The sequence below is a fragment of the Andrena cerasifolii genome, chromosome 9 (genome assembly GCF_050908995.1).
Source record: "Andrena cerasifolii isolate SP2316 chromosome 9, iyAndCera1_principal, whole genome shotgun sequence".
NCBI classification, from domain to species: Eukaryota; Metazoa; Arthropoda; class Insecta; order Hymenoptera; family Andrenidae; genus Andrena; species Andrena cerasifolii.
In genome coordinates this window covers 6,673,195-6,698,464 of record NC_135126.1, presented here as the reverse complement: position 1 = coordinate 6,698,464, position 25,270 = coordinate 6,673,195, and the positions used below count along the sequence as shown (strand labels likewise).

At 47.0% G+C, this 25,270-nt stretch overlaps 5 protein-coding genes across 13 annotated transcripts; 2 read left to right on the top strand and 3 right to left on the bottom strand.

Annotated features, from left to right (window-relative positions):
- The first annotated feature begins 521 nt into the window (after positions 1-521).
- LOC143373341 (protein THEM6) lies at positions 522-2,235 on the top strand. Its single transcript, XM_076820521.1, has 3 exons — positions 522-858; positions 1,567-1,781; positions 1,928-2,235. The coding sequence occupies exons 1-3, from the start codon at positions 714-716 to the stop codon at positions 2,162-2,164; spliced, it is 597 nt and encodes a 198-aa protein (XP_076676636.1). The 5' UTR covers positions 522-713; the 3' UTR covers positions 2,165-2,235.
- Positions 2,236-2,674: 439 nt separating this feature from the next.
- On the top strand, positions 2,675-15,020 carry Tsp5d (Tetraspanin 5D). Of its 5 annotated transcripts, XM_076820511.1 has the most exons (6): positions 9,106-9,473; positions 9,540-9,607; positions 10,062-10,171; positions 12,985-13,176; positions 13,250-13,432; positions 13,579-15,020. In XM_076820511.1, the coding sequence occupies exons 3-6, from the start codon at positions 10,109-10,111 to the stop codon at positions 13,912-13,914; spliced, it is 774 nt and encodes a 257-aa protein (XP_076676626.1). In that variant the 5' UTR covers positions 9,106-9,473; positions 9,540-9,607; positions 10,062-10,108; the 3' UTR covers positions 13,915-15,020. The 5 variants fall into 5 exon arrangements, with proteins under 5 accessions (XP_076676624.1, XP_076676627.1, XP_076676626.1 ...); XM_076820509.1 differs by lacking the exons at positions 9,106-9,473; positions 9,540-9,607 and adding an exon at positions 2,675-3,051; XM_076820512.1 differs by lacking the exons at positions 9,106-9,473; positions 9,540-9,607 and adding an exon at positions 6,182-6,648.
- Positions 15,021-15,092: 72 nt separating this feature from the next.
- LOC143373336 (uncharacterized) lies at positions 15,093-17,222 on the bottom strand. Of its 2 annotated transcripts, XM_076820514.1 has the most exons (5): positions 16,975-17,222; positions 16,715-16,901; positions 16,458-16,556; positions 15,673-16,029; positions 15,093-15,235 (listed from the first exon to the last, which is right to left on the bottom strand). In XM_076820514.1, the coding sequence occupies exons 2-5, from the start codon at positions 16,892-16,894 to the stop codon at positions 15,149-15,151; spliced, it is 723 nt and encodes a 240-aa protein (XP_076676629.1). In that variant the 5' UTR covers positions 16,895-16,901; positions 16,975-17,222; the 3' UTR covers positions 15,093-15,148. The 2 variants fall into 2 exon arrangements, with proteins under 2 accessions (XP_076676629.1, XP_076676630.1); XM_076820515.1 differs by lacking the exon at positions 16,458-16,556 and having other exon boundaries at positions 16,715-17,222.
- Positions 17,223-17,359: 137 nt separating this feature from the next.
- LOC143373338 (uncharacterized) lies at positions 17,360-20,752 on the bottom strand. 2 transcript variants are annotated; one of them, XM_076820516.1, is made up of 8 exons: positions 20,433-20,752; positions 20,290-20,314; positions 20,142-20,192; positions 19,501-19,554; positions 19,289-19,357; positions 18,928-18,975; positions 17,593-17,855; positions 17,360-17,512 (listed from the first exon to the last, which is right to left on the bottom strand). In XM_076820516.1, exons 1-8 carry the CDS (start codon positions 20,514-20,516, stop codon positions 17,426-17,428), a joined length of 681 nt encoding a protein of 226 aa, XP_076676631.1. In that variant the 5' UTR covers positions 20,517-20,752; the 3' UTR covers positions 17,360-17,425. The 2 variants fall into 2 exon arrangements, with proteins under 2 accessions (XP_076676631.1, XP_076676632.1); XM_076820517.1 differs by having other exon boundaries at positions 18,928-18,972.
- A 128-nt stretch (positions 20,753-20,880) lies between these two features.
- Positions 20,881-24,892, bottom strand: LOC143373331 (uncharacterized). Of its 3 annotated transcripts, XM_076820502.1 has the most exons (8): positions 24,743-24,892; positions 24,559-24,611; positions 22,881-23,073; positions 21,920-22,221; positions 21,797-21,847; positions 21,539-21,728; positions 21,222-21,463; positions 20,881-21,055 (listed from the first exon to the last, which is right to left on the bottom strand). In XM_076820502.1, the coding sequence occupies exons 2-8, from the start codon at positions 24,595-24,597 to the stop codon at positions 20,996-20,998; spliced, it is 1,077 nt and encodes a 358-aa protein (XP_076676617.1). In that variant the 5' UTR covers positions 24,598-24,611; positions 24,743-24,892; the 3' UTR covers positions 20,881-20,995. The 3 variants fall into 3 exon arrangements, with proteins under 3 accessions (XP_076676617.1, XP_076676616.1, XP_076676615.1); XM_076820501.1 differs by lacking the exon at positions 24,743-24,892 and having other exon boundaries at positions 20,881-21,087; positions 24,559-24,725; XM_076820500.1 differs by lacking the exon at positions 24,743-24,892 and having other exon boundaries at positions 24,559-24,723.
- Between the last annotated feature and the right edge of the window lie 378 nt (positions 24,893-25,270).

Genomic DNA, 25,270 nt, shown 5'->3' with positions numbered 1-25,270 from the left:
TAACCCATTTTGTAGTGCCAATTTAATTAAAAATTTAAAACCGAAAATTAAAAATATCTCCTTTTTAGTATAAACTTAATAAAGATCAGTTTTGAAGAATAAGCGAATTTTTCTCAAAAGTCAGGGGGGAAACTGCCCCTTTTGCATCCCCCTCCGGACACCCATGTTTACTTCGTTCTACCTGGTCGTTACAACACGAACAATGCTCCAATTTGATAAAACGTATCTAAACTTTATTCGACAAACATAACGGGGGGCCAAGCGTTACAACAATTACTACTCAAGCTTCGATTGGTAAATTATCGATCATTCCCCATAGTTTATTATATTCGCTGCAAGTGGAGATAGAAGACCAAGCAGGAAGATGGGAAAGCATCGTGGAAAACGAAGGAAGTGGCATCGGCAAAGAGTTATTCAATCGTACCTTGAATATGTTTCGAGGAGGTTGCATTATGTATGGAACGACCTAAGACTTTGGCCGTGTCAAATAATTTCGAACGTAACGAATAAATACCGTTGGGTCGAGTAGGATGGAACAGTGCAGGGCGAAGAACCGGTTGCCATCCTGCGTGCCGTAAGAAGCGACTCCGCTGTTCGGAATTTCACGGTAACCGCACGCAGTCTTCCCTGGACTGTGGATACGCGAACATCGAGTGCTGGTTGCTCTCGTTTCGGTTTCTCGTCTCATCCTCTACAGCCGCAACAAGAAGAAAATGGTCTGCGCCTGCCTACTCACCGTCCTCCTTCTTCTCTATGTCTTCTTCGATGTGCACTACTTCGCCCGGATCATCCTCACCGTCGGTATGGGCAGGCTCTTCCAGAAGAAGTTGAAAATTTTCGATACCAGCACTATCTACGGTAACTAGTTCTTTAACTTCTCACCGAGTACAATCTTACGTTTCATTAAAGCATGAGAATGAATCTATACATTCTACGAATCGGACAGCCGAATTTCTCGAGCGAACGAATTTTTATTAGGAACGTAAATATATTTCTGAAGTCTCAGCAGTCCATAAGAATCTAGTATTAATATTTGGCGCTCATGGATTTATTCTTACAATTTATTTCAAGCCAAAGTTATCTGCTCAGTAATACACAATTCCTGCGATATGGACGATACAAATACATCTGTCTACTCGATTAGATACCAACGATAACACGCTCGATAATAAAACGCTTTACATATTCAAATCTATGTGGGTGATATTTAACATCTGAATGAAACGCGCGCAAAGTTGCGCGTGACGTTTCAGTCACGTGGTCGTGAACTGGCTACGCATTCTAGATGTCATTATTGACGTCAATTGAAGGTCAACGATAAAGAAATGCATTAAATCGGAAGAATCTTCAACCGAGCTTGGGAAAGACTGGAAATGTCTGTTTTTAAAATTTTCCTCCGATACGAATGACTAGACGAAATAAATCGTCGCAGTGGTAGGAAGTGCCCTCGGGCGCTTTTCTTCCGCGCGCAGAATTCGAACAAAAACCGCGTATCGCCTCGCGAGGCAGAATTTCCTGTAATTTCCATGAGCAGCTAGAAAATCATATTCTATTACTCTATTTCAGGTGTATGCACCACGCAGGACATAGATCTTGTCTTCAAGCACATGAACAACGCGCGGTACCTTCGCGAATTGGACTTCGCGCGGTTCCACTACTACGATAGATCTGGAATTTTCGGAGCAGTTGTTAAGGAAGGCGGTGGCGCGGTGCAAGGTGCATCGACGATCCGTTACCGCCGAGCGATTCCCATTTTTACGCCGTATAAAATCACTACCAAGGTACAACATATTCTCCTCTATGCGCTTTAATTACTGATAACAAGCGTGAGTCATTTAACGTCATCGATTGCATTAATTTTGCTCGGCGAGTGCACAGCTCCACGTGCCACAGCAGCAGCATTTGAAAACAAGTTATTTATTCGCAGCTGATCTACTGGGAGGACAAGCATTTCTATTTGGAGCATCAGTTCATCAGCCTGACGGACAATTTCGTTCGCGCGGTTGTTATAAGCAGGCAAACCGTCACGGGCCTGAAGATCCCCGTTTCCGAAATTATCGCTCAAGTCGAGCCAGACGCTAAACGGCCAGAGATACAGAAGGATCTGCAACTGTGGCTGAACTCCATGGAAGAGTCATCTCAGAAGTATAGGAAGAAGGACTGATAAATTATTTCTTAAATGACAGCATGTTATTTCTTTTCGTTTATTCTTTAATAAATCGGTAGGCGAACATAGCTGACGCATGGCGGCTCTCCTGCACCCCCTAAACAGTAGAACTCATGGAGCAGCCCGTCCGATTACCGAGATAAGTTAATTGCATTTTCTCTTCTATCGGTATGCTTTCCAGAGATCTCGCGCCTCGCAATTTTCATCGGCTACAAAGTACAGTTTAATAAACCGTCTTAGCAGTAACACTGTAACAGCCTCCCTCCGGTTGGTAATCCGATCGTACATACATTCGTGCGTGGTGAGCTTTTAGTTCTCGTTGGGATTTAAATTACCTGTAAGTCGAGCCGTTTTGCACTAACAATATCACGCCGACAACTCGCTAAGAACATTTTCCCACGACTCTGCAAATTTTAATTACTCAAAGAACATGAGTGGTATCGTTCGTTCACAATCGAGGCTATCTACATTGCAAAATAGACGAATCGAAATAGAATCGCGGCGTAATTTACGGAGTTGCAGGGACCACGTACATCCGAAGTAAAAGCTCCGTTCGAAAGTCGCCGTCCGTTTCGCCGCGGCTGGACCTCTTTCCGCCAGAGATTCTTCTCTGTTCGCGGCCTGCGACGCCGCGTTCCCCGCCTGAATTTCCACGATTACCGTCAGATGGCGACTTTCGTTTCACGGTGGCCGATGGAGAACGGATGTGCGAGAGTTCTGCGCGTTCCTCCCGTGCAGTCGATCCGGGAACTCGAAACCTGTCGCGAACGCCAGCCAACCTTTGACTCCGCTTTCCATGAACTTTCGTGATCGGTTCAGTGTCGAAGAGCCCCGGACAGCTCCTGCCAGTTGCACAGCGGGACGCTCTCATCTTCATCCCACCTGTAAGTCATCAGCCTACTTTCGAAAAACGCCTTCCGGCCCACCTTCGCTTGCTTCCGCTTCTTCGAACTTTTCGCGCAATTTCATCGCTTCTATCGCTTCTCGCTCGTGCGTCCGACGTTCGCGAAATCCACAGTGTACTTTCCACGAAACAAGACAGAGGGAAAGCCAGACGAGGTTCCACCGAAATTTATAGCTCAATTGTCCACGGTGTACCGCGTACGAGTATCAACGTTGGTCTCGCGACCGCCAGTGGATCGTTTTCGGAATTCCGCGAGGCAAGCATAAATTTCAAGGCACCGCCTGATGAATAACCACCTGCACGGCCATTCATTCATTCTATTGCCTTACATTGAACAGAATAATACATTTCTGCTTCGCGATGCAATTCCAAGTCAATCGCTGCCGCGCCGCGGCGAAACGCGCGTTCCCGGTATCTCCGCGAAACGCACCGTGCACGTGGATGAAATTATGCAATTACGCCAGGAAAATTCCTACGCGAATAGGTTCGCTATTGTTCGCCGCCTGGCTGCTAACGTTTTTCACAGGAATTAATAAAACAACACATTCTTTTTCGCCCGTCAAATGTACGTCCTCCCAGCAAAGAGTCCACAAAGTACACGCGGAAACTGCAACCTGCAGCCGGTCCGATGGAAACTTCCTCTTCTGTGCAGAAAATTATTCTCGTCATGGCCCCGAGCAATTTTGTCGCGTGCATCGCGAGACCTCGTTAACCTCGACGGCGCGGCGAAAAGAATTAATTCGTTGCCAGCTATCCACCGCGATGCAATGTTCGAAATCATCGCGTCCGCTCGCGTGCAACAAGCTAGCACACTTTTTCCCGTTTTCCCCCTTGTTTTTTTTTCAAAAAAATAATCATCAACGAAACGAGAAGGGTCCGGACGCCGCGCGTGCAACCGGGTCACGCAGTTTCGGTACGTGGGACCGGTTACGTAACGCAATCGAGACCGTGCATTACATAATAATGATTAGCGACGAATCTCATAATCGAGCTAATACGAGCTGTTCAATGACACTGCTCTCGTTGGAGCCCCGTTCCCCATGCATCTCGACATGAGAAACAATAAACGAGCGGCTAACCGAGACTGCAATTACGGGCGAATTATGGCGCGAGCCAATCCTCGAGGAACGTCATTTCGTAATTCACTTTGAGTGTACGGGCTGAAATCCCAGGCGCGGATTAACAGAAGTATTAATCGCGAGTTAAAAACGCGTCCTGCTTGGAGTCACTCTCGGGGACTCGTCCGGCGAAGTTAAGTTCAGCTTCGTGCCCGGAAGCTAGGATTTTAATGACCGCTTATTAGAATGGGTTTCTAGATCAAGGACCGTAATCCTCCCCACGCTAGGGGATTAGGGACGTTAATTAATGTCGCGGCGGGCCGCCTCGATAATCCGCAACGCGATCGCGACGCCGATGAAATCGATCGTGCGAACGTTGCTTGAACGCCGATTTCTCTTCCCATGTTCTTCTTCGCGGAACAATCGTCGGCAGTGTTTTTTTTTGTGCTATCTTCCGCTTACCTTCTCGCCCGTGGGAAATGTCTTTCACCTACGCGGGACCATCCAAACTTTCCACCTGCTGGCCGACAGCTGCTAATAGCGCGTCTATCGAAGTCGAGGACGAACGTTCATGAATTTTCAATGACCTACGCGCACGGAGATGTCGGGCCCGATCGGCTCGGGCGGCTCTACGGAGGAGGCGGAAAACTTCCATCCCAGTGTTCCCATAATCCTGCGCCCGAGAAGGCAATCACGTATGCGTCGCGAGGGATCCAGAGACGCGAAAGGTGGACGGCGCTCGTGCGTGTACGCGGGGCCCTTTGTTCGATCCTCCGTTATGTCACGTGGGAGGATGAGCGCACGCGATCGCATATCGGCTCGCGATTAACGAGCGCGTTGCAATAAATTAGGAATTATGACGCTGGGCCCTGTGGCCCCGAGGTCGATCCTTTCGCCTCTCGCAATTCACGCGCAGCGCTCTTCCTCCGACGAGCCCCTCGCCCCACGTCGAATTGCGGGAACAATTCGATGATTGCGACGCATGTACGTGGACGCGACAGCGATTGCACTCGACGAAGGATCCCCGCGATTTTTCCAGCGGAATCACGGGCCAGCTCTCGATCTCTATGCTCGAGGAGGCGGAGCCTTGGCTAATCGAGCCCCGGGCGCGGAAAAGTGAAAATCTGGTTTTGACCGCGATCTGGGAAATCGCACTGTAACGGCGGATAGCAGCCCGCTCGTCGTTCCTTTCCTCGGTTACGTCACGTGGGAAGTTGAGCGTGTAGGACGCGTTAATGCGCGGCCGCCGATGTGGCGTATCATAAAGCGAGAAAGACCATGGAACGGGAGAAAGAGAAAAAATAATCGTGCCGCGTTAACGCTTATGCTTAAGCACCGTCCACACCGCGTCGACGTGGCGGCGAGCGGGGAGATCATAGATGATGGCAAATTGCCCGCAATTGGCAGGAAGTCGCGGCGAGGGGTCCGTTCCTACGCCCCCTCGCACTCTCTTCGCCGTTTTCATTAGCCGCCACTGCCGCGCTTGCGGTTCCATTTCGCTCCTACGAATTGATTTCAAGCACCATTAGCCCCGATAAACGAACGTGTCGCGGTAGTCGATTCCTCTTCCTCACCTGCGCCGAGAAAAGGGGCACCGCCTTTTCTTCAACGGCCACTGAACCTGAGGCACCAGAGAAATTAGAGGAAGGGGAACTTAAAACCCTCCAAGGACTTAGACGTAAATTCGATCGATAATGGCACGTGTATAATACGTCCTGCGTGTTAGCTTCTTATTCAGCGCGGTACGATACGTCTTTATCGGGAGGCGACAATTTTCAGTACCAGCAGGGAACGTGCTAGCGTTTGTTTAATGAGCTCCGCTTGCAACAAGTGGCACAGGGATCACGTTAGTAGGTTACGTTATGCGTGAGACCGTATTGGACCACGTGATAAGGCGAATCAATATTATTCAATCCTGATAACGACATACAGACGAGGTATGCGTATACGAGAAAGAGGAGCGTACGCCACAGGCAGGTCGGAGATATGTGTTTCTTCGTTGAAACTAGAAGTGGTTTTCGTTTTTACCGAAGAACGGTCCATTTTCTTTTTTTTTTTTGTAGAAGAACACTGCTACGCGTGTGCTTAACGTAAGTAATCGTGGTTTTGCGGCTACCAGCGTGAAAGTCAGAAGATTTATAGCAACATTATGTCCTCGGTTGATATAAATCACAAGTTTCTTACTCGCCCGCCGAGGAACACTCGGCCAACAACGCGTCACGCTTTTCAACCAACGAAGATTCCCTTCTGCCGCATTGTCATTCGATTCAGAACTGCGGAAAAGGTGACTCGGTGACGAGATAAGCTGCGTCACGCTCCCTCGTTCCTTACGCGTCGGATGTCACTTCACCTGTGCAAAGAAATTCGCACTCGCGCATCAGCGAAACTCGCTCGGGCGGGCAGTCACGAAGCAATCTACGGGTTAATCGAGTGTGCAGGGCAAGATCGTTCGGTGTTACGCGAAAACACGCGAGCAGGCACGTTACTCTCCGTGGATTAGAGAGCTCGACACGCGGGAGGTAAGGAGGCGCGACGTACTCGGCTGAAACGTTAATAATTCCGTGAAATCGGTAGGCCCAATTACCAGCCACTAGCCCCTCGAATTTCTGCAGCCGCGGAAGATAGAACCATGCCTCCTTCCAGTAAGAACGATCCCCGACGCGCCGAGAGTAAAATCGCATCGCGGATCTTTTATTCAGCGACCCGAAGCGCGCCACTCGATCCATTATTTACACGTGCGCGAACCCCCATGTTTAATTCATGGAAAAAAAATCCGATGGGCTCAATTTCGATTGAGCCGTCAGTTTTGAGCGTAGGACTACGACTTGCAGATTGGAGATTTCAAATGAGCGAGTATGTTTTCGAAGCGTTTATTTACTTTGTTATAACCAACGCAGGTCATACATTCTTTGAAACCATATTCAACTACCTCATTTCAACTCTCCGATCTGCGAGTCGTATTCAAAACTGACGGCTCAATCGAAATTAAGCCTATCGGAATTTTTCGGGGGTGGCGGCTGCTTCCTAGCGTTCTCGATGCTCTCTAGTTCGTTGTGCCGCTGTCTTGGGTTTCTTAGATTCCACATCGCGTGCTCTTGCACCTCATTTTATTTTTCCCCACTTCTGCGTGCGTTCACACTGCAAATTTCGCGGCATTGTCGAAAATGTTAACCTGTTCACGCCCAAATTATAGGCACCACGCTCGGGGCTGGCGGCGGACTTACAACGTATTCGTTGCCCGAGAAAGAGAACCCGTGAGCGTACTAGAGAGGACGAAAGTGTCCCCTCTCGTTCCCTCTCAGGCTCTCTCACTCTCGACCGAAGGATTCCAAGGAATGGTGATAATAGCGACCGTGCATACAACGCACGTTCTATTTTAAACCAGTGTGATGTGTTCTTTATATATCTGAATAGATCTCGTCGAGAGCTTTGGAATGATACCTTGCATAGTCGTGTTGCGCTCACGGTTCCCGAGATATTGTGAGTCGAAGTGGCGGAACACCTAAAAATATTCTCTTACTTCCCTCGCGCCCTGCAAGCAGAGAAGGGGGTCGTCTGGCGTTCTATGCTCTTTTCGCATATGCGAACACGAGTACTGTGCGGCACGTACTTTTAAAGATATAACGATTTCAATTATAACATATTTTTGGCACAGGCGGTCGGCTGCAGGGGAGACAGGGGCTGGTTGACTAACGAGGTTAGTTAACTAATTCCCTTTAATTGTTGTATTATGTTATAAATTATGCTGCGATTCGCGATATCGAAGCATGTGAATGGCCAGCTTGCCATTTAATGCGTCACCGTGACAAAAACTTGCGTGTTCTATCAGTGAGAATGAAAAATCTAAAAAGGTCCGCGGGAAGTAAATATTTTTGTTTCGACTATTTATGAATTTCTGTCCACTAAGTATTGCTTGATGTTTTTTCACGAATATTTTGTGGAAACGTGATACATTAACTAGAATTTAGGGTGTTTTATTTTATCCGGTGCGTGGAGGTTTTGTACCTACGACCCTTAACAAGTTGACAGTGTCGGACGGGGTTACTTGACTAAGCATGGGAATACCATTAAAAATTACACTTTTTATCCTCAAGATGCAGTCGAGGCAAAGAGTTTAGCTACTCAAATCCACTTCCCCCACCACAAATCCCTCCAAACTCACCCCTACCAGTTTTACACCCTATCCTCCCTCCAAACTCTCAGGCCTTCCAAATAGACCATGACAAACAAGTAGAAAATAATTACAGTATCTATCACCACGATACTTAATAAACAAAATAACAGTGTGCAGGAGTGACAAAAAGAAATTTATTGGTCGTACGATATATATGTACGCCTTTCGTATATATTGATGGAACTGTGACAGCGTATATATGCTCCTTTCGCAGGCAAAGGGTTAAAACTGAAAAGTAAATGTCAAGTCAACTAAAACTAACCCCACAGCTGGGATTTGTTGAGTTATTCGTCTCACTGCTCTAAATATAATAAAAACTACGTCCTAGACTCAATTAAAACAATTTAAAAAATTAAGCCTGTATACCTAATGAAATTTGTAAACTTTTGGTGTGCAACAAGTCAATAAAATACCAGTGATCTATTTATAAAAATTAGAAACGTTAAAAATTAGTCAACTAGCCCCGGTCTCCCCTACTCCACGACCTCTTAAGGTGCGTCTCCACCAGCGTTCGCGAACTGTTCACGAACAGTATGGGAATTGACTTTCCTAGGAATCTGTTCGTGAACAGTTCGCGAACGCTGGTGGAGACGCACCTTTAGACGTAGTCCTGCGTCAAAATGTGCTGAAACGCCGACAATGTTTTCCGAGTTCGGGGGTCTCGATATCGCGACCGTGCGCTGCCTGCCGCCGACGCGACGTCCCCGCGAATACCCCGCCTGTCGAATTCACAAGATTCGGAACGGTGCATGACCCGCGATACTAGGTGCCGCGGCTCGGATCGGTCGAATGGTAATTTTAGCGAAAGAAAAGGCAGATGCAGCGGAGGAAACTCGCGCGAACATCTGGCGAATGGATGTTCCGGAGCGGAGAGGGAAACGCTCGCAGATTTCCGGCGGCCTTGGTGTCTCGTTCATTTCTCAGCAGGCGTTCGTAGGAAAGTGACGTCTCCGCGCGGGCGCACCTCTCCATAGGTGTTGCGCCTCGAACGCGGACCCACGCGATCGTGTATAGGTGAGAGAGGCCTCGCTGGCGGCAGGCTGTCCCGTTAGGGGACCTAGAAGGCCCAGAGGGGGCCACAGCCAATCGTATCAACCTGGTTCCGAACACACCGGAACGGATCCTCGCCCGACGAGGATCGCATGATCGGCTAAGTCGATCAGTCAACCGGTGCGATCCATCCTCGTGAATTTTCGCGCGCCTCGCGTAGTCCAGTTCAGAGATTCGTGTTTCTAGAAGTCGAGCCGTGCACCTGCTCGGGAACCTGTCAGCAAAATGGGAAATCTGCCGCTGAAAAGTTGACCGTAAGTCGTCAGGTTGTGACCATTGTTTCGTTCGATCAGCAACATTTCCGCGGAATGATAATACCCGCGGGATTTTCGCGGTAGTACAGCCTATGCTTGAGCGGAATACGTAATCGTCGCTTCTGCACGCGGATTTCCTCGACGATTTATCTTCATCTTCTGCCACCTCCTCGCATTCCCCTCTGTTTCCCCCGGCCTCGTTGGTGGTCAAGGCCTTTCCTGGTAACCCCCCGAAAGCTCGTGAATCGTAGCCCTTGGCATATACGAACCCCGCTAGCCCAATTCACGCACGTCTCAATTAAACTACATCTACCATCGCCTGCACGCAGGGGTCTTCGAATCTTGACTGTGGAGATGGTTTGTAACAGTCGCAGCCAGCGGTAAAAGTAGTTTGGTGGTGGTGGTTGCCAGTTTGAAGAAGAGAATCACCACATTCCATTTCTCCTGGTTCCAGGAAGCATCCGCCAGCTCGCTCGCGAGGATCTTCGAAAAGATCGAGCCATGGGCCGCACAGGATACACGTGCATCAGGCACGTCTTCTGCTCCCTCAACGTTCTCATCTGGGTACGTAGAATTCTTTCATTCGTCGTCCAATCCGTTGCAGTTACTAATAGCTGTATTCTCTGATTCGTACCGATCGCGAGCCGGCACGCGTTACCGTTCTCTTCGTCATCGTCTGCAAAAGCTTCTCTCGAAACGGTTAAAAATAAATATTCCTGGTGATTCGGTCGGCGCGGCTCACGTATCGAACAACACGCGTCCGAGGCACATAAATCAGTCACGCTTCCCGAAGTGCTGGGCCGGCTGCAGAACGCTGGAACAATCGGCGAGTTAATTTCCAGGAGGCGGTTAGAGTTGCACCGTGCGCGCGCGGAGAGAAGAGCGCGAACAGTAGGAACAAGCCCACGCGTGCGATTAAATCGATGCGTATTGTCATTCACGGTGCATACCGGAGTGCTCCGGCTCTCCTCTCCAATTTATCGCTCCGCTCGGAGTCATCTGTCCCAGAAGCGTGCGGGGCCTTAAATAGGACATTGAACCGTGCTCTATGAGCTATGAACTTACGGTACACGGTCAAGACGCCAGTACACGCGCTCGTCCGACCAGCAATTTCAACAGGTGCACGCGTGGACGTTTTCAGGACAGCCTTTCGAGCTGACACAGTAGTTAGAAAAGGCTATTGTTCGGTAGACTTAAAATGGCGCTTCACTTTCGAACGGGTTAACTTGTCAAGTGGGTACTTGGAGTGCATCGGGACACAAGTCCTCCTAAATCCAACAGAAATCCATTAATTAACGCGAGTGCAATGAGCGATTTATTGCCAATTTCTCATCTGCACCCTTTACTGTTTTGTGCAATACGAGTGCTCCAGATTTGAAAAATTTGCCACAAATAGAAATAGAAACTTATCAGCCTGTGAAAAATATATATTTGTTAATTAGTGTTCTCTTTTCAATGTTAAGTTAAAGCAATCATTTCATAAACAGTTTTTTTCTAATCTACTTAAAGTTGGTAGATTTGGAGGAGCTGCACCCCTCTTGCTGCAAGATCGTAAATTTCCCTCGGTTCTCATCACGTTACTCGCGACGCGAAAACGCAGTTGTTCACCCGTAGCCGAGCACGCCGCACAGGCTGTATATCTGCGGAGATCTTTAACGGTACCTGTCTCGCGAAACGACGTAAATCGAGCGGCGTTTAATCGTTCGATCGCCCATTCATTCCCCCGCGGTCGATTGTGCCGCAATGTTGCTCGTCGGCAGAACCGGTGCGCGCTGCTCGATATTAGGTCGTTCGAGCACAGTGATTCCAGGGTGATTCTAGCCTGACGGTTAAATTACTTCATTCGAACTAGTCCGACCGGATTGGATAACGCGGCCTGTCGTTACTACACGGATGCTAATTTACGGGAGTTCGATGCAGTGGTCGGTGTAGGGTCAATACTCCGTCGGCGGCCTTTCTGTGTCTCGAGCGTTTGCCGTAGATTACCCGTTGTCTTATCCGCCAGTTGTCTGCCCTGACGTGGGCTGCAAAGCGTTCCCACTTGCCAGCTAACTTGACAAATTGATTGTAAGCTGCCACCTGTATACCGGGTGCTCCTTCTGACACGGACTTCAACACAGCGGAGCTTCGTTTGCGTGGTTTTGGGAAGCGGAATGGTGGAATAGCAGGTGATAAGAATTTGTACGTCCTCTGCGTTCTTATTGGTAGCGATACGAGGTGTGATAGCAACGCAAAAACCCTTTGAACTGCGGTACAGCTTGAAAGGTGCCTCGTACTAAATTGGAGGATAGAATTAGCACGCGTAACTTTGTATCTATCGAATCGAAATTAAATCGTAGAAACTAAGCGAAGGGTAGTAGAAATCGTAAACGAGGTTGTCCCTCGGTTCAATGCTCGCCTTAATCTGCGGTTGCCTTGCGCAGGGTCCGACTGCTCGCGGCAAATTACTAAACCGCAACAATCTCCTGGGAAATGTCAATATCCCTTCTAGCCTCGCTGTCACCGATACTTAGCTGCACGCTGTACCCTAGAAACTCTGTTTCGTCTGACCGAGACTGTCATTTTCCCCTTTGAAACCGTAGCCTCGGCCACCGAGACAAATCCGCGGCGGATGTAAATCGAGCCGCCGCGCGTCTCGCGTTCTTTTCGAGCCTCCGCCTAGGAAAAGAGACATCGGACCGTCTCTCCCATTCGCAATCGAGTGCGGCGCGCCGTGCTTTCTCGCTGTCGACCCACTTTTCGGTCGCGATTATGTGGACACGCTGAATAATCGGGATTCCCAGTGTGCGTAGAAAACTGACGACGTAAGCGGCTCGGGAGGCACCATCGATTGTCATCCTTTACATAATTCATCGCGGCGGCTGGCAGTCGGCTGCAAAATTGTCGAGGATGTCGGGATTGAAAGTTGCGGGCAATTAGAAGCGAATGGTAATGGATGGAAACGATGGAAATATGCCCCGACCTGGCCTCGGGGATGCTAATCTTTCGCAACGGACCGCGACACCGGCGAGCGCGAGCGCGGAAGCGCGTACGCGCGGGTACACGCGCGTTCGAGTGATCGTATTGCTTGCATAACTGTGCACCGAATCGCCAAGGAGAACCTGTCCCATCGTGGCAGCCTTCGCGCTCTTCAGCCTCTTCCCCTCGATGGCAAGAAGCTCTAAGCGTGTCGCCCGCGATAAGAGCGCCGCAAGGTCCACCGTCTCGCCGCTTTGCGCTCGCTGGGAATAGGAGTCGTCCGCTCGACGCGGAACTGCCGCGCTTTTTCAGGAACCCGTCCGCCGATCTACAGGCAACGATCGACGCGTAAAAATGCGCTCCACAGTCGAACGCATTCAGGCCACCATCTGATCCGACTCGTGTAATTTTCTTTACAGTTATGCGCTTGCGGAATTTTGGGTGCAGGCCTCTGGCTGCGACTGGCTTACTCCGGCTACACGACCCTGGTGCCCCATTACAGTTTCGCGTCAGCTGACTCGCTGCTGCTGGCTGCCGGCTGCGTGACCTTCGTCATCGCCTTCTTTGGATGCTGCGGTGCTTGGTTTCAATCCAGATGCATGCTGATCACGGTTGGTAGTCTTTACCTTCGCTCTTAGTTACCATCGTCGCATTCTTACTCTCTTCGTCGCTTCCTCCACGCAGTACTTCGGCTTGGTGATACTGATGTTCCTGGCCGAGTTCATGCTGGGCACCCTGGCCTTCATCTTCAGGGAGCACCTGGCGAAGAGCCTGAAAGAGGAGTTGCTGTTCGGTATCGAGAAACACTACAACCTGACCAGGGAACCTGGAACACTTCCTGCCATATGGGACCACATACACACGGAGGTAAGAGGGAGCAGCGTTAACTATGAAGGAATGGGAACTTCTGCGTTTAATCTTCTGCAATTTCGTTTAATGTCCCGCTGTACGTGATTGGTAAGTGACTTCCTCTGCGGACTTAAGTTTCATTAGTCCTTCGCTGACGATTTCAGTTCCACTGCTGCGGTGTGCGGGACTACACCGACTGGTTCCAGATCGACGCATGGCCAACGGAGGATCGTGTGCCCGACTCCTGTTGCGTGCAAAGGGAACGATACTGCGGTCGCCTGGACTCGGAGGGGCGCAACAAGGCGCACTGGTACAAGGAAGGCTGCGCATCGGCCATACAGATGTGGCTGGTAACGAGGCTCCATGTGGTCGGCACCGTCGGCCTGGTCGTGGCTTTCCTCCAGCTGTTTGGACAAGTGGCCAGCATGATCTTGTTCTGCACCGTCAGGCACAAGAGGTCCTCCCACACGTACAAGAGCTACGACACCACGAACACCTAGAATTTCAGATGGATCTTAGATGAAACCAGCGTCTAAGATCCATGCGACCAACGACAGACGCAAATGATCACGATCTTCTTCGCCGTGCCTGAAGAAGATTTCGATTGTCGCGACACTCCTCTGGCCGAGATCCCTGTAAATTACCTTCGTTGCCTCTGATAAGACACCTCTCTTCTAATCCCAACGCGGGCAACTGTTCCTTCTGTTAGAGACATTCGGACAGGACCAATGGATCGATACGGATCGTTGTGATCCTCCAGGCACAGCGATCGCCATAGGGATCGCGGAATTAATGCTTATCGGTAATCGAGAGAACCGGAGCGAGGTGATTAACCAGCACAGCTTAGCGGACACGCAAATGGGACTATTAGTCCGATGGGTCGTTAGTTTTGATAAACGATCCCCCCTGGAACGATCAGCACGACGAGCCTTCAAAGAAACCCACTGACTCGAGATATCGTAGCCGTTGCGGACGACCTTACGTACTATCAACAGGGGGGAACGGAAGTGACTGCCGTCACTGTACCATTTCGATAATTCAACCCTCGAGGGAATCGTTTCGTACTATAGGATGCGAACTTTTATGTTATCCTTGCATGCGAGTTTCTTTATTTACCACGTAACGTTATCACACACTGCGTATACCAAAATTGCTTTCTTGCGCGACCAGGCGTCCCGCCCGTCAAATCCTCGTCGTTCTATAGGCCGACGTGCCTGGTCGCGCGAACGCGAGCACAATTATGTATATCTACTCGTTATCGTTTAAGATCGAATCGACGCTCCCGCGGCAACAAAGAATCGCGATCGCCGAGACTATTAATCGCTTAGCTTTAAATCCGCGGACGCGTCGATCGAGCGTTTCTATCGTATATTTATTTTACTATGTACACCATCGTGTAGTTGTTAATCTAGCAGCACGTCACGTCTACCGTTTGTTCAAAGAAGCGTGCTCTCGAATGCAGCTCGATGCGCGATGCGAAAGTGACGTTGTATCGCACTGAAAACTACACAAAGGTATCGAAGCTATCGATTAAGAAGTAACGTAAAGCTCGTAACGTTATACGTATATCGTTCGAATAATAAATAATATATTTATGCGACTTGTATTCGTCAGTTCTTGGTGGGCTTGTCGCGGTATTCCCTGCGACTTATCCGTTCGACACGAACATTTTAATGGAAAACAAACAGTTTATTGATAAAACAAGGAACAAGTGCGATATAAAGTACACATCCGTCACTCGAGCCCGATGAGACGAGCCCCCGCGTGATTCAGCGCCTCCGTTATTCCTCGAGAGGTTTTCTTCGCGGCGTTCTTTGGGAACTGAGAACAGAGCAAGGTACAGAAATCGACGCAGTCCAGCGCATGGCATTGAATTTAAAATCTCTGGATGCGTAAGCATTCTTGAAGAAGCAGGTTCATCGCAAGACTACTGTGCGCATCTTAACCCTCGCTTGTCACCCCTATTCTTTCGAACGTAGTTGTCACACTGGCTCGATTCGACCGAAGCGAATTTTCAGTCAGCTGATTTCTAAAAACTATGTCAAATTAAGTTGTAAATATTCCGAGATGAAGTTTGAGAATTGTAAAATAGTACAGAATAATTAAAGTATCATCAGGTTTAAACCTGAGTAAACAGTATTACCATTTTCAATGCACCTCAAAGATATTTTACCTCAAAGTTAAATTGTGGGTGATTTTGACCCAGTGTGACAACCGAGGGTTAATTCAAGTAGAAATATGGAGCAGAGGCTGCTTACGTCAACAATAGCGTTCAGGAAGTTGCTCAATCCCTCGAAACCACTGACCAGTGCCCTGCCGATCCCGATAAACTTGTCCCCAGTATTCGTATATTTGTCCTGCTCCTTGATGCCATCGATCAGCGGCGTGGGCCTGAAAAACGACTCCAGAATGCCCATAAACGGCTTGGGAATCGGTCTCTCCAGAAGAGCTTGACCAGCCTCCGACTCCAGTCGCACCGTTTCTCGAGCATTCGGTCGAGTATTAATCACAGGGGCCTTTGGGACAGCTTCCAAGGACCTCTGCGCTTGGTTCAGGGCCTCTGTCTTCGCTTCGATCACAGTGGCCACGTTGTTCTGCGCCTCGCTGGCCAGTGTCTGGTGAAAACACGAAAACAACATTCGTACTGCTTCCCTCCCATCGACGTTCTAGCACGGGAATGCGTTGCACCGGGTCTAGTGATTGGAAATATTAATTTCATGTGCGCCAATGTAGAATTCTCCTCGTTTCAGGTGAACGATCCTGTCTCTGCGTAAAAGCGGCAAGTGTCGAGCTAATTAGACGCGTTTCGCGCGAGATCTGACCTCGAGAACTTTTACGCACAGCTATTCACCGCGTCTGACTCGCCTTGTCATTCATTATTGCCACATGCGGTAGGAAAAAGAGGCAGCCTTGTGCCCGATTAATTGCGAAACACCGTCGCGAGATGATTAGACGCGATCGATGAGCCTGCTCTATTTCTGCGAAAAGTCTCATCCACGGAGGGTCGAAGTCGAATGTGAATTGTGCCCAGCTCGTCAATTACCTCTGTCCGATCGACTATGATGTTTCTGGCCAACGTGACGGAATTCACGAATCTCCCAGCGCCGATTCTTATCGCGTCCGCGACGCGGCCTAACAGTTCCTACAAAAACCGAAATTGCAATTTTGGCTCGAACCCAGCGGCTCCTCGATCCAATAATCAATTTTGAGCTTTCGTCGCCTCCGTCGCTTTTTCAGCGCCGCGAATTTAATAGAACCTCCCCTAATCGAGCGGGGTTCGAACCCTGCGAAGACACTCACTCGTCCCCGATCCAAAGGCGACGTCGCCCCCGAGGCAACGTTCTGAGAGCTTACGTCGCCGGTGCTCAGCGTGAATTTCGTTGGCTGCTCTGCTGGTAGGCCAGTCGATAGCTCGAACAGGCAAACGATAATTATGACACTTATCCTTGGAACAACTTTTATATCAGATGCACCCCTCATCGTGGTTCTGTGAAGTTTTCATTGAGAATTTTCTGTTAAGCTTAATATAATCCTGAGTACTAGTACGGAAAGCTACTCACGTGTCTCTTGCTCTTGGAGCTGCTCCCCTTGAACGCTGAAGAGCTAAATGGCGAAAGAAAGTTCGCTGTCAACGGTGTTCCGTGTGTCGTAGCCACTCGGCGACTAACAGATTCTTGCTCCGTTATAAACTTGGCGCACAGTCTTACGACACTCTGTTACTTTCTCTTTCGATTTGCTTCAGAATGTTAGTGATACCGCGCACGAATCGAGCGCGCCCCGGCTCGAAGCGCTTCCGAGGAAGCTCATCTGCGATCGACAATATCTGGTCAAATGATTAATGATTGAAAAAGTAGTCCCTCGAGTTCAGATTATTTCGTGGTATGAGGGAGACCGGATAGGTAGATGAGAAGGAAGTTACGACGACCATAGGGAGAAACTCAGAAGTAAATGCGGTTTTATTTATTTTTAAATCAACATTATTGCACAGAACATGCTCTATATATTATCCTTCTACAAAATGTTTGGTATCGAGTTAAAAACGTGTTGAACTATCGTAGTTATCAGAGACAATGCGAAAGCAATAGCGTTAATAGGAATCTGAAACACAACGGGAGATACCTCGGTTAGAGAATGCGTTACGAGAAAGATTTCGGTGCATCACACGAGATGAAACTTACAGACATGGTATTTCTCATGAATTGCACAATGGTGCCGACAATCGGTATATTCTTCATCAACTGGTACAACATACTTTTGTTTGTCATCTCTCGGAGTGTGGTTGAGAAGTCGAGCGTCTTCAGTAGCGCTTCAATTGGCACGGACAGAGAACCAGTGTAATACTTCATAGCAACATCGGTTATATCATTAATTGCACCAATGCCAATTTTTGATGTAAGCTGCTGGACAAGAGCATCTATCTCAGATCCGCAGTCCGATCCACCTGTATTTGATCGGAAATAATGCCTGCTTAATAACATGGACATCGCACCAAGCTCTATGTAACTAGATCTTGATATATTGAAGTGCAATAGTGTTCATAAGTGGGACTAATCCTTAATAGTCAACGAAGGTACGACAAATATTATCCACTTTCTGTGACACGCTAATCCTCTGTTTGCAGACGTACTTAACTTGCCCTATCAAAATTCGATTACACGTGAAAAAGAAGAATGTAATTGGTGGAAAGGAATATGAACGTTCACCACTCTTCTGACACATGCAACACTGAAGCAGCGCTTCTAGCATTAATTATCGCCTGCTTCTTTTAAGGCGGTACAGGACTATTGGACACGTAAAATCGATGGCTTCGTTTGTGTCGGATTGCTTAGGTACCAAGTAATCATTATACCCGTAATTTTTATAGTTTATTGCGGACGCGTTTCCGAGTAATTACCAAAAAAAAAATTGTCGGAATGTTCAAATTTGTTGACATTATTAAGCGCTGAAGATGGTCCTGCGCGACGCGCAGCTGTAGTCGGTGTACGTAATATCAGGTGAACCAATCGTCTGAAAGCAAAACGCTTTGAGGTGAGTGATTTCTGCACCAAAATCTAAAACACGGAATTTTATTGGAGAATTTAAACTAAAATTGTGAAAGTTACACACGAATCAGTGTTTTTGCCACACTTTTACGGAAGAAAAACGTATTTAAAGGTCTTTAAACGTTTATAACATTTTTTACAAACATCCAATGTTGATGCGGAAATTCCATGTTTTGGAGAAAGGAATTCTACACCTCCAGTTAAAATTTCAAGTGAAAATATTCATTCGTTCAAAAGTTATGATGTACACCGTAATGTACGGTGTTTAAAAATGTAGTTTCGAGATAAACCGCTTCAAAGTTAAGTCCCCTACGTCAATTCAGCGGTATAATTTCCGAAATTCTTCCAATTTCGTCATGAAACTTTGTTGTAAATGTTCACAAAGGATGGCACTTTCTGAATTAATAATAAAAAAATCGATTTTTCGAGATTTCAATAATCCTGTACCTCCTTAAACAATATTATACGTACCGCCGTTTGACTGGCCGCCGTTACCAGATTCTTTGCTCTTTCCACCTACTCGAAAAGAAGCCAATTTTTAATATTTGTTTAGTTACAATAAACTGAATTACCAAACTTCAAATTAACGTTATTCATTAAATGAGGAACTGATATGCAAGCAAGTGCAAAAGGATAAAATACATTGCCTTCTTAATTAATTCTTCCTTGCCAAACAAATATTATTTTATAAAAAGAGTAACTTCTTAACAATCTATAGTCTGGGAGAAAAACTCTAGGAAACTCTACTAACTATTACCACTAGTAGTATTAGAGGCTACATACACTTCCCCTAGTGACTAAGTTATGAAGTCACGAACTTAACTCTTCATACCTTTGTTTTTCTTCCCACTAGAGTTTTCCGACTTGTTCTCGCCTGACATTCCAGTGTTTTTCATTCCAGCTAAATTAATTCAAAATTCGTTACTTTTTATTTATGCTGTTCATAAGAAAAAAAAATATATATAATAAAAATATATATAAATAAGCTCTGCTTTCAACGCGGATAAATCATGCTGTCGTTATTATCTGATTTTGAAAACGTACCTTCATTTGACGCAGCTTTTGAATTCCCTCCACTGGGTTCCCCATTGGGCTGACCTAAATTAGTGCAAAATTCGTTTTCTTTCATTTCTGCTTTTCTTACATGTATAAGCCCTGCTTCCAACATGGATAAAATTTGGTGTCGTTATCTGATTTCGAAGAATCTTTTGATATACCATCAGGGCCTTCTGGGGAGATGTCTATATCTGAATTTATATTGTCTGCCCAGATATTTTCATGAAACACTATTGCACTTTAATACCTCAGATTTCGTTTTTTTTTTCATTTGAAGGGTAAATGTAAAAACGGGAGTTGTCCATTTTTCGCGATATTGCGACTTATAGAGCTGTCCAATCACAAAGGATTATAAAGTTCAAGATAACGCTGAAGATTTGGTATACTGATTAGAAACAAGAAATGTCCACTCTGCACTGGAACAAAATGCGGAATATCCCCACTCTTTGCTATAAGCTTCTGTCGTCGAGGTAAAACAAGAAATTATTTAAGAAGAAAATTATTAATTTTCTTTAACGGTGGAGTAAGGTATTAAAAATTAATTTTCTCGATCCATCTGTTTTGTGACATTCCCCGTGTTCTCTATCAAGCTTAATGCGATTACCTGATTTTAAAGACACTGTACGTACCTGGCGGCATTTTAGGGGATTCACCTGATGCACTCCTCGCGAATCTCTCACCTAATTGAATAACAAATTCATTGCTTTTCTATTCTTGCCTTTTTAAACGATGTTCTAAAGAAATCGGAGTCGCTACTTAGTCTAATATGTTACTTACTCCATTCATTCACGGCTAACTCCGCCTGAAATTTCAAATCCAACCTTGATTATTCCCCTGCATTATTTTCTTCTTATCCGAGTGATCGTCGGTCGTTTAACTTTACTCGCGATCGTTAATAAAGAAACTTATTCGTCGCTTACCTCTGGTCTGATCTGGCTCGGAGTTCTGGCTAACACTCCTACACCGAGGAATAGCAATAAAACAAGTGTCAGCTTCATTTTCATCCTGCGCTGCTGGATATCGGTAGCAATGCAAAACTGTCCTCCAGTAGTTTCACCACTGTGCTGCTAGTAGTTTCCTATGCGTTCGCTTACGTTTATATACTCTCAATCGACTTAAGTTAACACACACAGTTATTAATGGTAAAAGCACTATAATCGGTTTAGTTGCACACTTAAAAATGGCCCATCTGCACTTGCACTTTACGCCAGGCTACATTAGCCCCGTACCGATACCGCATATCGGCGAATTGCTTAACTTGCCCATGAACTTCGAGCCGAGGGTAACTTACCCGACCATCGAGCGCGAAACTCGGTGAAATTTTCGTGAGATGCAACGCGAATCGCAGGGGAGAAGAATGAGCGGAGCCTGGTTACAAGGATTTATTTAAAAATATTTGGAAAATTACACGCATTTTGTATTCCCGATCACGCGTAGTAGCTTGCATTATGAGCAGAATTAGAGGTACACGTAACGTTGCTTATCAACCAGAATTATTGTTGTTTAATAATTGGTTGACGGCGTTTAGCGTTGCTATAGGTATCTGTAAACCGGAACGATTAGGTGAATCAGAATCTAAGGAGGGAGGAATAAAGGAAAAAGTAATATTAGTTACTGTCACTGTGTTTCCGAGATAACATGGACGACTAATTCGGTATAACGCAGGCAGATTTAGAAATCTCGTAATCTTCTTCGCTAATTTCCCTTACCTTAAAAATGTCGTCATAAGACGGATTGTTATGGTTGCCATTTGGCACAGTGTTAGCTCTTGGCGCAGGCTCGCTGGCAGGTTCAGCCTGACGACGACGGCGCGAAAGTTTTCCAGCATTCGCGTTGGACGGGTCCTGCACCTCTACCGAGGTGTTGTAGATGATTTGCTTCCTAGGCGCCCATAATCTCTTCCTGACGACCCATTTAGGGTACACGACTCTCACTCTGGCAGGTCGTTTTTCTGGAAAGTAAATACCCAGCTGCTGTAAGTCCTTAAAGGCAGACCGAGGAAGCTCGCCGACTATCAAACACCCACCAACTTGTACAATGTCGTTCACTTGGCTGGGCAAAGGTGGTACAGGAGGAGCTGGCTCGATAGTGCCAATATCACCGATGATCTTCAATGCATCTATCGAGGGTAACGCCATTGGAGCAGGATTCACGGAAACGGTGCCAAAGAGTCCTGCGCTCGCGATCGGCGCCTGATAGGATTCCGCTTCACGGACCTGATGCAATGATTCATTAATATTAATCTAACCTTCGAAGCGACGTCACGGAGCGGAGAATCATTTACCTCTTTCGTGGCTGGTTGGTCCTGCTGGACTGCTATCACTTCTTTCGATACCTGAAAACAGTTCGACCTTGAAGTTTCGTCTGAAAGATTTCATCATCGTTCGGAGAAGGGAACTGAATCCACCTGCTTTATTTTCTCAGATTTCTTTCCTCCGCGCGAGATGATCTGGATGTTCGCGCGACCTTTGCTCGCGGTTCCTTCGGCGTTGCCTCCTGCACCCGCTTGAGCGTCAGTTTCTGCCGCTGGGCCGCCACTAGTGGCTCCGCTGACTACCCCGACGCTACGAGCGCCAGTGGTCGCACCCGCGAACAGTCCACCGGCTGCTGGGACGTTCGATCTTCCACTTCCGTCCAGCCGGCCTCCTAAACCAGCCGCAGCTTCTGGTCTCCCGTTCCCGAGGCCAGCTCTCGCGTACAACCCTCCCCCTGTTGGATGCGTCATTACAGTTTTTAGGCTACGTTAGTAGGTTGCGTAAGACGTACGTGAATCGCGGCAAAAAATAATGGAAGAAACCACTGGAGTGATCATTAATCACTTCCACAGACAGTTAAGTCTGAAGAGGCGGCGAAGAACAGTGGTACACGTAAAGGACCGGAAATATTTATTGCATCACCCAAATTTACGTAGTACGCAGAATTTTCATAGCAATACGATTGATGAAATCATTCACATTCAATTTATTTTGGTCAGCGAGCTACACCTTTTTGCGATAATATTTTCCTAGTACTACCAATAATTTGCATCGGGATGAGATTGATCTCTTCCATGAATCTCTTTCCTCTTTTAAAGCCAGCGTGTATAGAGCGATGTTAACTTTAAGCAGGGCTTAACTTGTTATTGTTAGCTTTTATATTTTTTCTGTAACTTTCTGTTTTTGTTTAGTGATAACACTTGTTCTCTACGCTGTGTCCTCTCATCTCCTTCTGTCACAAAATGGGTCTTGCCCTTTCATGAGAAAATAAATAAGTAAATAAATAAGAGAGGTATCAGCGGTAACGCGTGTAATATTCAAGTCGATGCAATCAATATTCCCAGCACGGTGATGTTCTCCGAAGGGTGAAGTAAAACAGTAAATAATACTAGCCAGTGTTTGCATTGTCGCCACTGAGTAATCCACCAAGTCCAGCGGCCGCGTTAGCACCCCAGGGTGTCCCTGCACTTGCATGTAGTCCACCCCCTGTGTTCGATCCACTGAGAAGGCCACCTAGCCCAGCTTCCGCGTGGTAACCCCCGAAGTTGAATCTGATACCGCCATTCGTGAATTGGAGGAACGGAAGCTATGGGAGAGTGAATCGAAATTCGGATGAATTGAACGTGGCCCCTGAAATTCTTCGTACATTCTATCGATCCAGTTGGTGTTTCTTAAGGGGTAATTAAGGCACTTAACGTTAGCCGAACAATTTCGACTTCTATTAGCTCCTATCTCAAATGACTGATAGTCATGATGATAAGTCCCTTAAGGGGAGAAAACCGTATATATCGAACGAAAAATAGGAACAAAATTTTTTCCCAGAAATCGCTTCAAAAAGCCATTAATTTTAACTACTGTTTTTAAACAAATAAAACGAGAATTTTTGTAAAAATGTTTGAAGTTCCCCCAGTTTTAAAAGATGCAAATTTTACACCATTTGTGGTTCATATTATTACAATTAACACATAAATTGAGAACAAAAATTATTGGTCTGTTTCACACAACTACCAGCTACAACCGGCGTCGCTTTGCATCTCGAAAAAAAAACTATTTCAGATACTGCTCTGTTTCTTTGGTATTTATTATAATTTTGCTGTTATAATTTTGTTTTGCTGGTTATAATGTTAAATAAAGTACGCTTAAAGTTACGAAAGGATTAGCGCGTTATTGGGATGTTTGCAAAAAGTTCCTAAAAGTTGATACAAAATAAGCCAAATAGTGGATTGCGTAAGTGTAGTGCAATTTTCCCTCAGAATTTGGCGCGATATCAGGCAAATTCCTCTGCACGTGACGTTCGCGGGTTTGCCGCCACTGCACTTTGCGAAATTGCGCTTTATCTACAGCTCGCTATCCCGTCGTCCATCACAGAACGCACATTTACCTATAATTCGTCACTTTAACGACAATTAACCCGTGCACATGCTTCCCGAGCGTCTCGCAGCGGTATACATATTTTAATTGCGCTCCTCGAACGACTATATAACTATTCCGAAGAACGAACTCCGCCGCCAGACGCTTCCGCAATCCTTTCTCCTGCAGCAATTGCGCTTGTGCATTACCTAATGGTCTCTCCACCGTTGCTGCTTTCCCTTCCCCCTTTTCCCTCGCGAATTCATCTGTTCAGACTATTTGTCGTAGAAATCTTGGCGCGAAGATTCACCCGGTGTCTCCCAATTATTATTCACGATGCAGTTTAAATAATTAGAAAGTTACAGTGGAATTGGGAGAAATTCGCGCTGGAACCTACCAGGAAACCGTCGGACATGATACGAAGCTCCAACATCATCCTCAAGTTCACTTCATACAGACAATACTCTCCCATATCGATTTCAATTAATCCCGAGATCGCAGAATATTGAAAAACTCCAATTGCCGAACTTTCACAAATCCAATCCGAAAGCTCTAAATATAGAAATTACGCTAATCGACCGTTGTACCCCCAGTTCCGTTTCGTCGAAACTCGCGCAAAGTGACGGGCAGAATTTGACAAGTGGCTGCTCCATGGTCCCCTGGCTCGATCGATCGGTAAACTATAATATGGGCAATTTTGAATTACTCTTTGCTAACTCACCCCGACCGATGCATCCTTGTTGTCGTTGCCCTGTGGCATCCCGCTCGCGATAGCTAGGAAGGAAAGGGAGCACACCGTTACTACCTTGCCGCACAGCATCATTCTTTCAACTGACGCGCGCTTCGAGCTGCCCCGCGGTTTGCTGGCGATTTCTAAAAAGACCTCGAAGGCATCTCGGGCTCACCTGTCGGGAAGGGATAAGGTCTGACGTGATCCGAGAAGAAGTTGTCGAGCAGGCCAGCAGCGCTTCGTGACTGCGAATTTATCGTCGGATTATACTGCAATCGCGGATAATGTGCACCGCGATTGCGGGGGTCAAGGACTGTCTGCAACGTCCGCACGCTGGCAAATGATAGGGAGCCAGTCGTTTCCTAGTTTCGTCTCGATGCACACACGCTGACACGTGCTGCTGGCCTCCGCGGTGAACTCTCGTCCACGGCGAACGATTCTGGGAAGTGCAAGTGCTGCTGCACTGCTCCAAATTGTGTTCTACGTGAAACAAATAGCTTGCAAGTGATACAGCAGCTCCTCGGTGGAAAGATGTTTTTCTGGGGCATTAATTGGATCCAGTGACGGGAGGGAGGAATCATCGAGCCGACTGCAGCTCGTTTTACGAGTGTTACATATTCGTTTCTCGCATTTGCATAGCGCAATATTACCGGGGACCATAAATTTTTATTCCTCGAACGAAATGTTTTTCCTCCGAGATGGC

What these genes read in the sequence shown, in the direction of transcription:
- LOC143373341 (XM_076820521.1), top strand. Translation starts at nt 714, where the DNA reads ATGGTCTGCGCCTGCCTACTCACCGTCCTCCTTCTTCTCTATGTCTTC. An exon ending in CGATACCAGCACTATCTACG is followed by an intron (nt 859 to 1,566) that starts GTAACTAGTTCT and finishes ACTCTATTTCAG; the next exon opens with GTGTATGCACCACGCAGGAC. An exon ending in CGTATAAAATCACTACCAAG is followed by an intron (nt 1,782 to 1,927) that starts GTACAACATATT and finishes ATTTATTCGCAG; the next exon opens with CTGATCTACTGGGAGGACAA.
- LOC143373338 (XM_076820516.1), bottom strand. Translation starts at nt 20,516, where the DNA reads ATGAAAATGAAGCTGACACTTGTTTTATTGCTATTCCTCGGTGTAGGA. An exon ending in ATCCCCTAAAATGCCGCCAG is followed by an intron (nt 19,555 to 20,141) that starts GTACGTACAGTG and finishes GCACTAATTTAG; the next exon opens with GTCAGCCCAATGGGGAACCC. An exon ending in TAGTGGGAAGAAAAACAAAG is followed by an intron (nt 18,976 to 19,288) that starts GTATGAAGAGTT and finishes CTTCTTTTCGAG; the next exon opens with TAGGTGGAAAGAGCAAAGAA.
- Tsp5d (XM_076820509.1), top strand. Translation starts at nt 10,109, where the DNA reads ATGGGCCGCACAGGATACACGTGCATCAGGCACGTCTTCTGCTCCCTC. An exon ending in CCCTCAACGTTCTCATCTGG is followed by an intron (nt 10,172 to 12,984) that starts GTACGTAGAATT and finishes TTTTCTTTACAG; the next exon opens with TTATGCGCTTGCGGAATTTT. An exon ending in CCAGATGCATGCTGATCACG is followed by an intron (nt 13,177 to 13,249) that starts GTTGGTAGTCTT and finishes TCCTCCACGCAG; the next exon opens with TACTTCGGCTTGGTGATACT.
- LOC143373331 (XM_076820500.1), bottom strand. Translation starts at nt 24,660, where the DNA reads ATGATGCTGTGCGGCAAGGTAGTAACGGTGTGCTCCCTTTCCTTCCTA. An exon ending in AATCTGAGAAAATAAAGCAG is followed by an intron (nt 21,848 to 21,919) that starts GTGGATTCAGTT and finishes AACTGTTTTCAG; the next exon opens with GTATCGAAAGAAGTGATAGC. An exon ending in ACCAACCAGCCACGAAAGAG is followed by an intron (nt 21,729 to 21,796) that starts GTAAATGATTCT and finishes TCATTGCATCAG; the next exon opens with GTCCGTGAAGCGGAATCCTA.
- LOC143373336 (XM_076820514.1), bottom strand. Translation starts at nt 16,894, where the DNA reads ATGAGGGGTGCATCTGATATAAAAGTTGTTCCAAGGATAAGTGTCATA. An exon ending in CGCCTTTGGATCGGGGACGA is followed by an intron (nt 16,557 to 16,714) that starts GTGAGTGTCTTC and finishes CGGTTTTTGTAG; the next exon opens with GAACTGTTAGGCCGCGTCGC. An exon ending in TCCTGAACGCTATTGTTGAC is followed by an intron (nt 15,236 to 15,672) that starts GTAAGCAGCCTC and finishes CTCTGTTCTCAG; the next exon opens with TTCCCAAAGAACGCCGCGAA.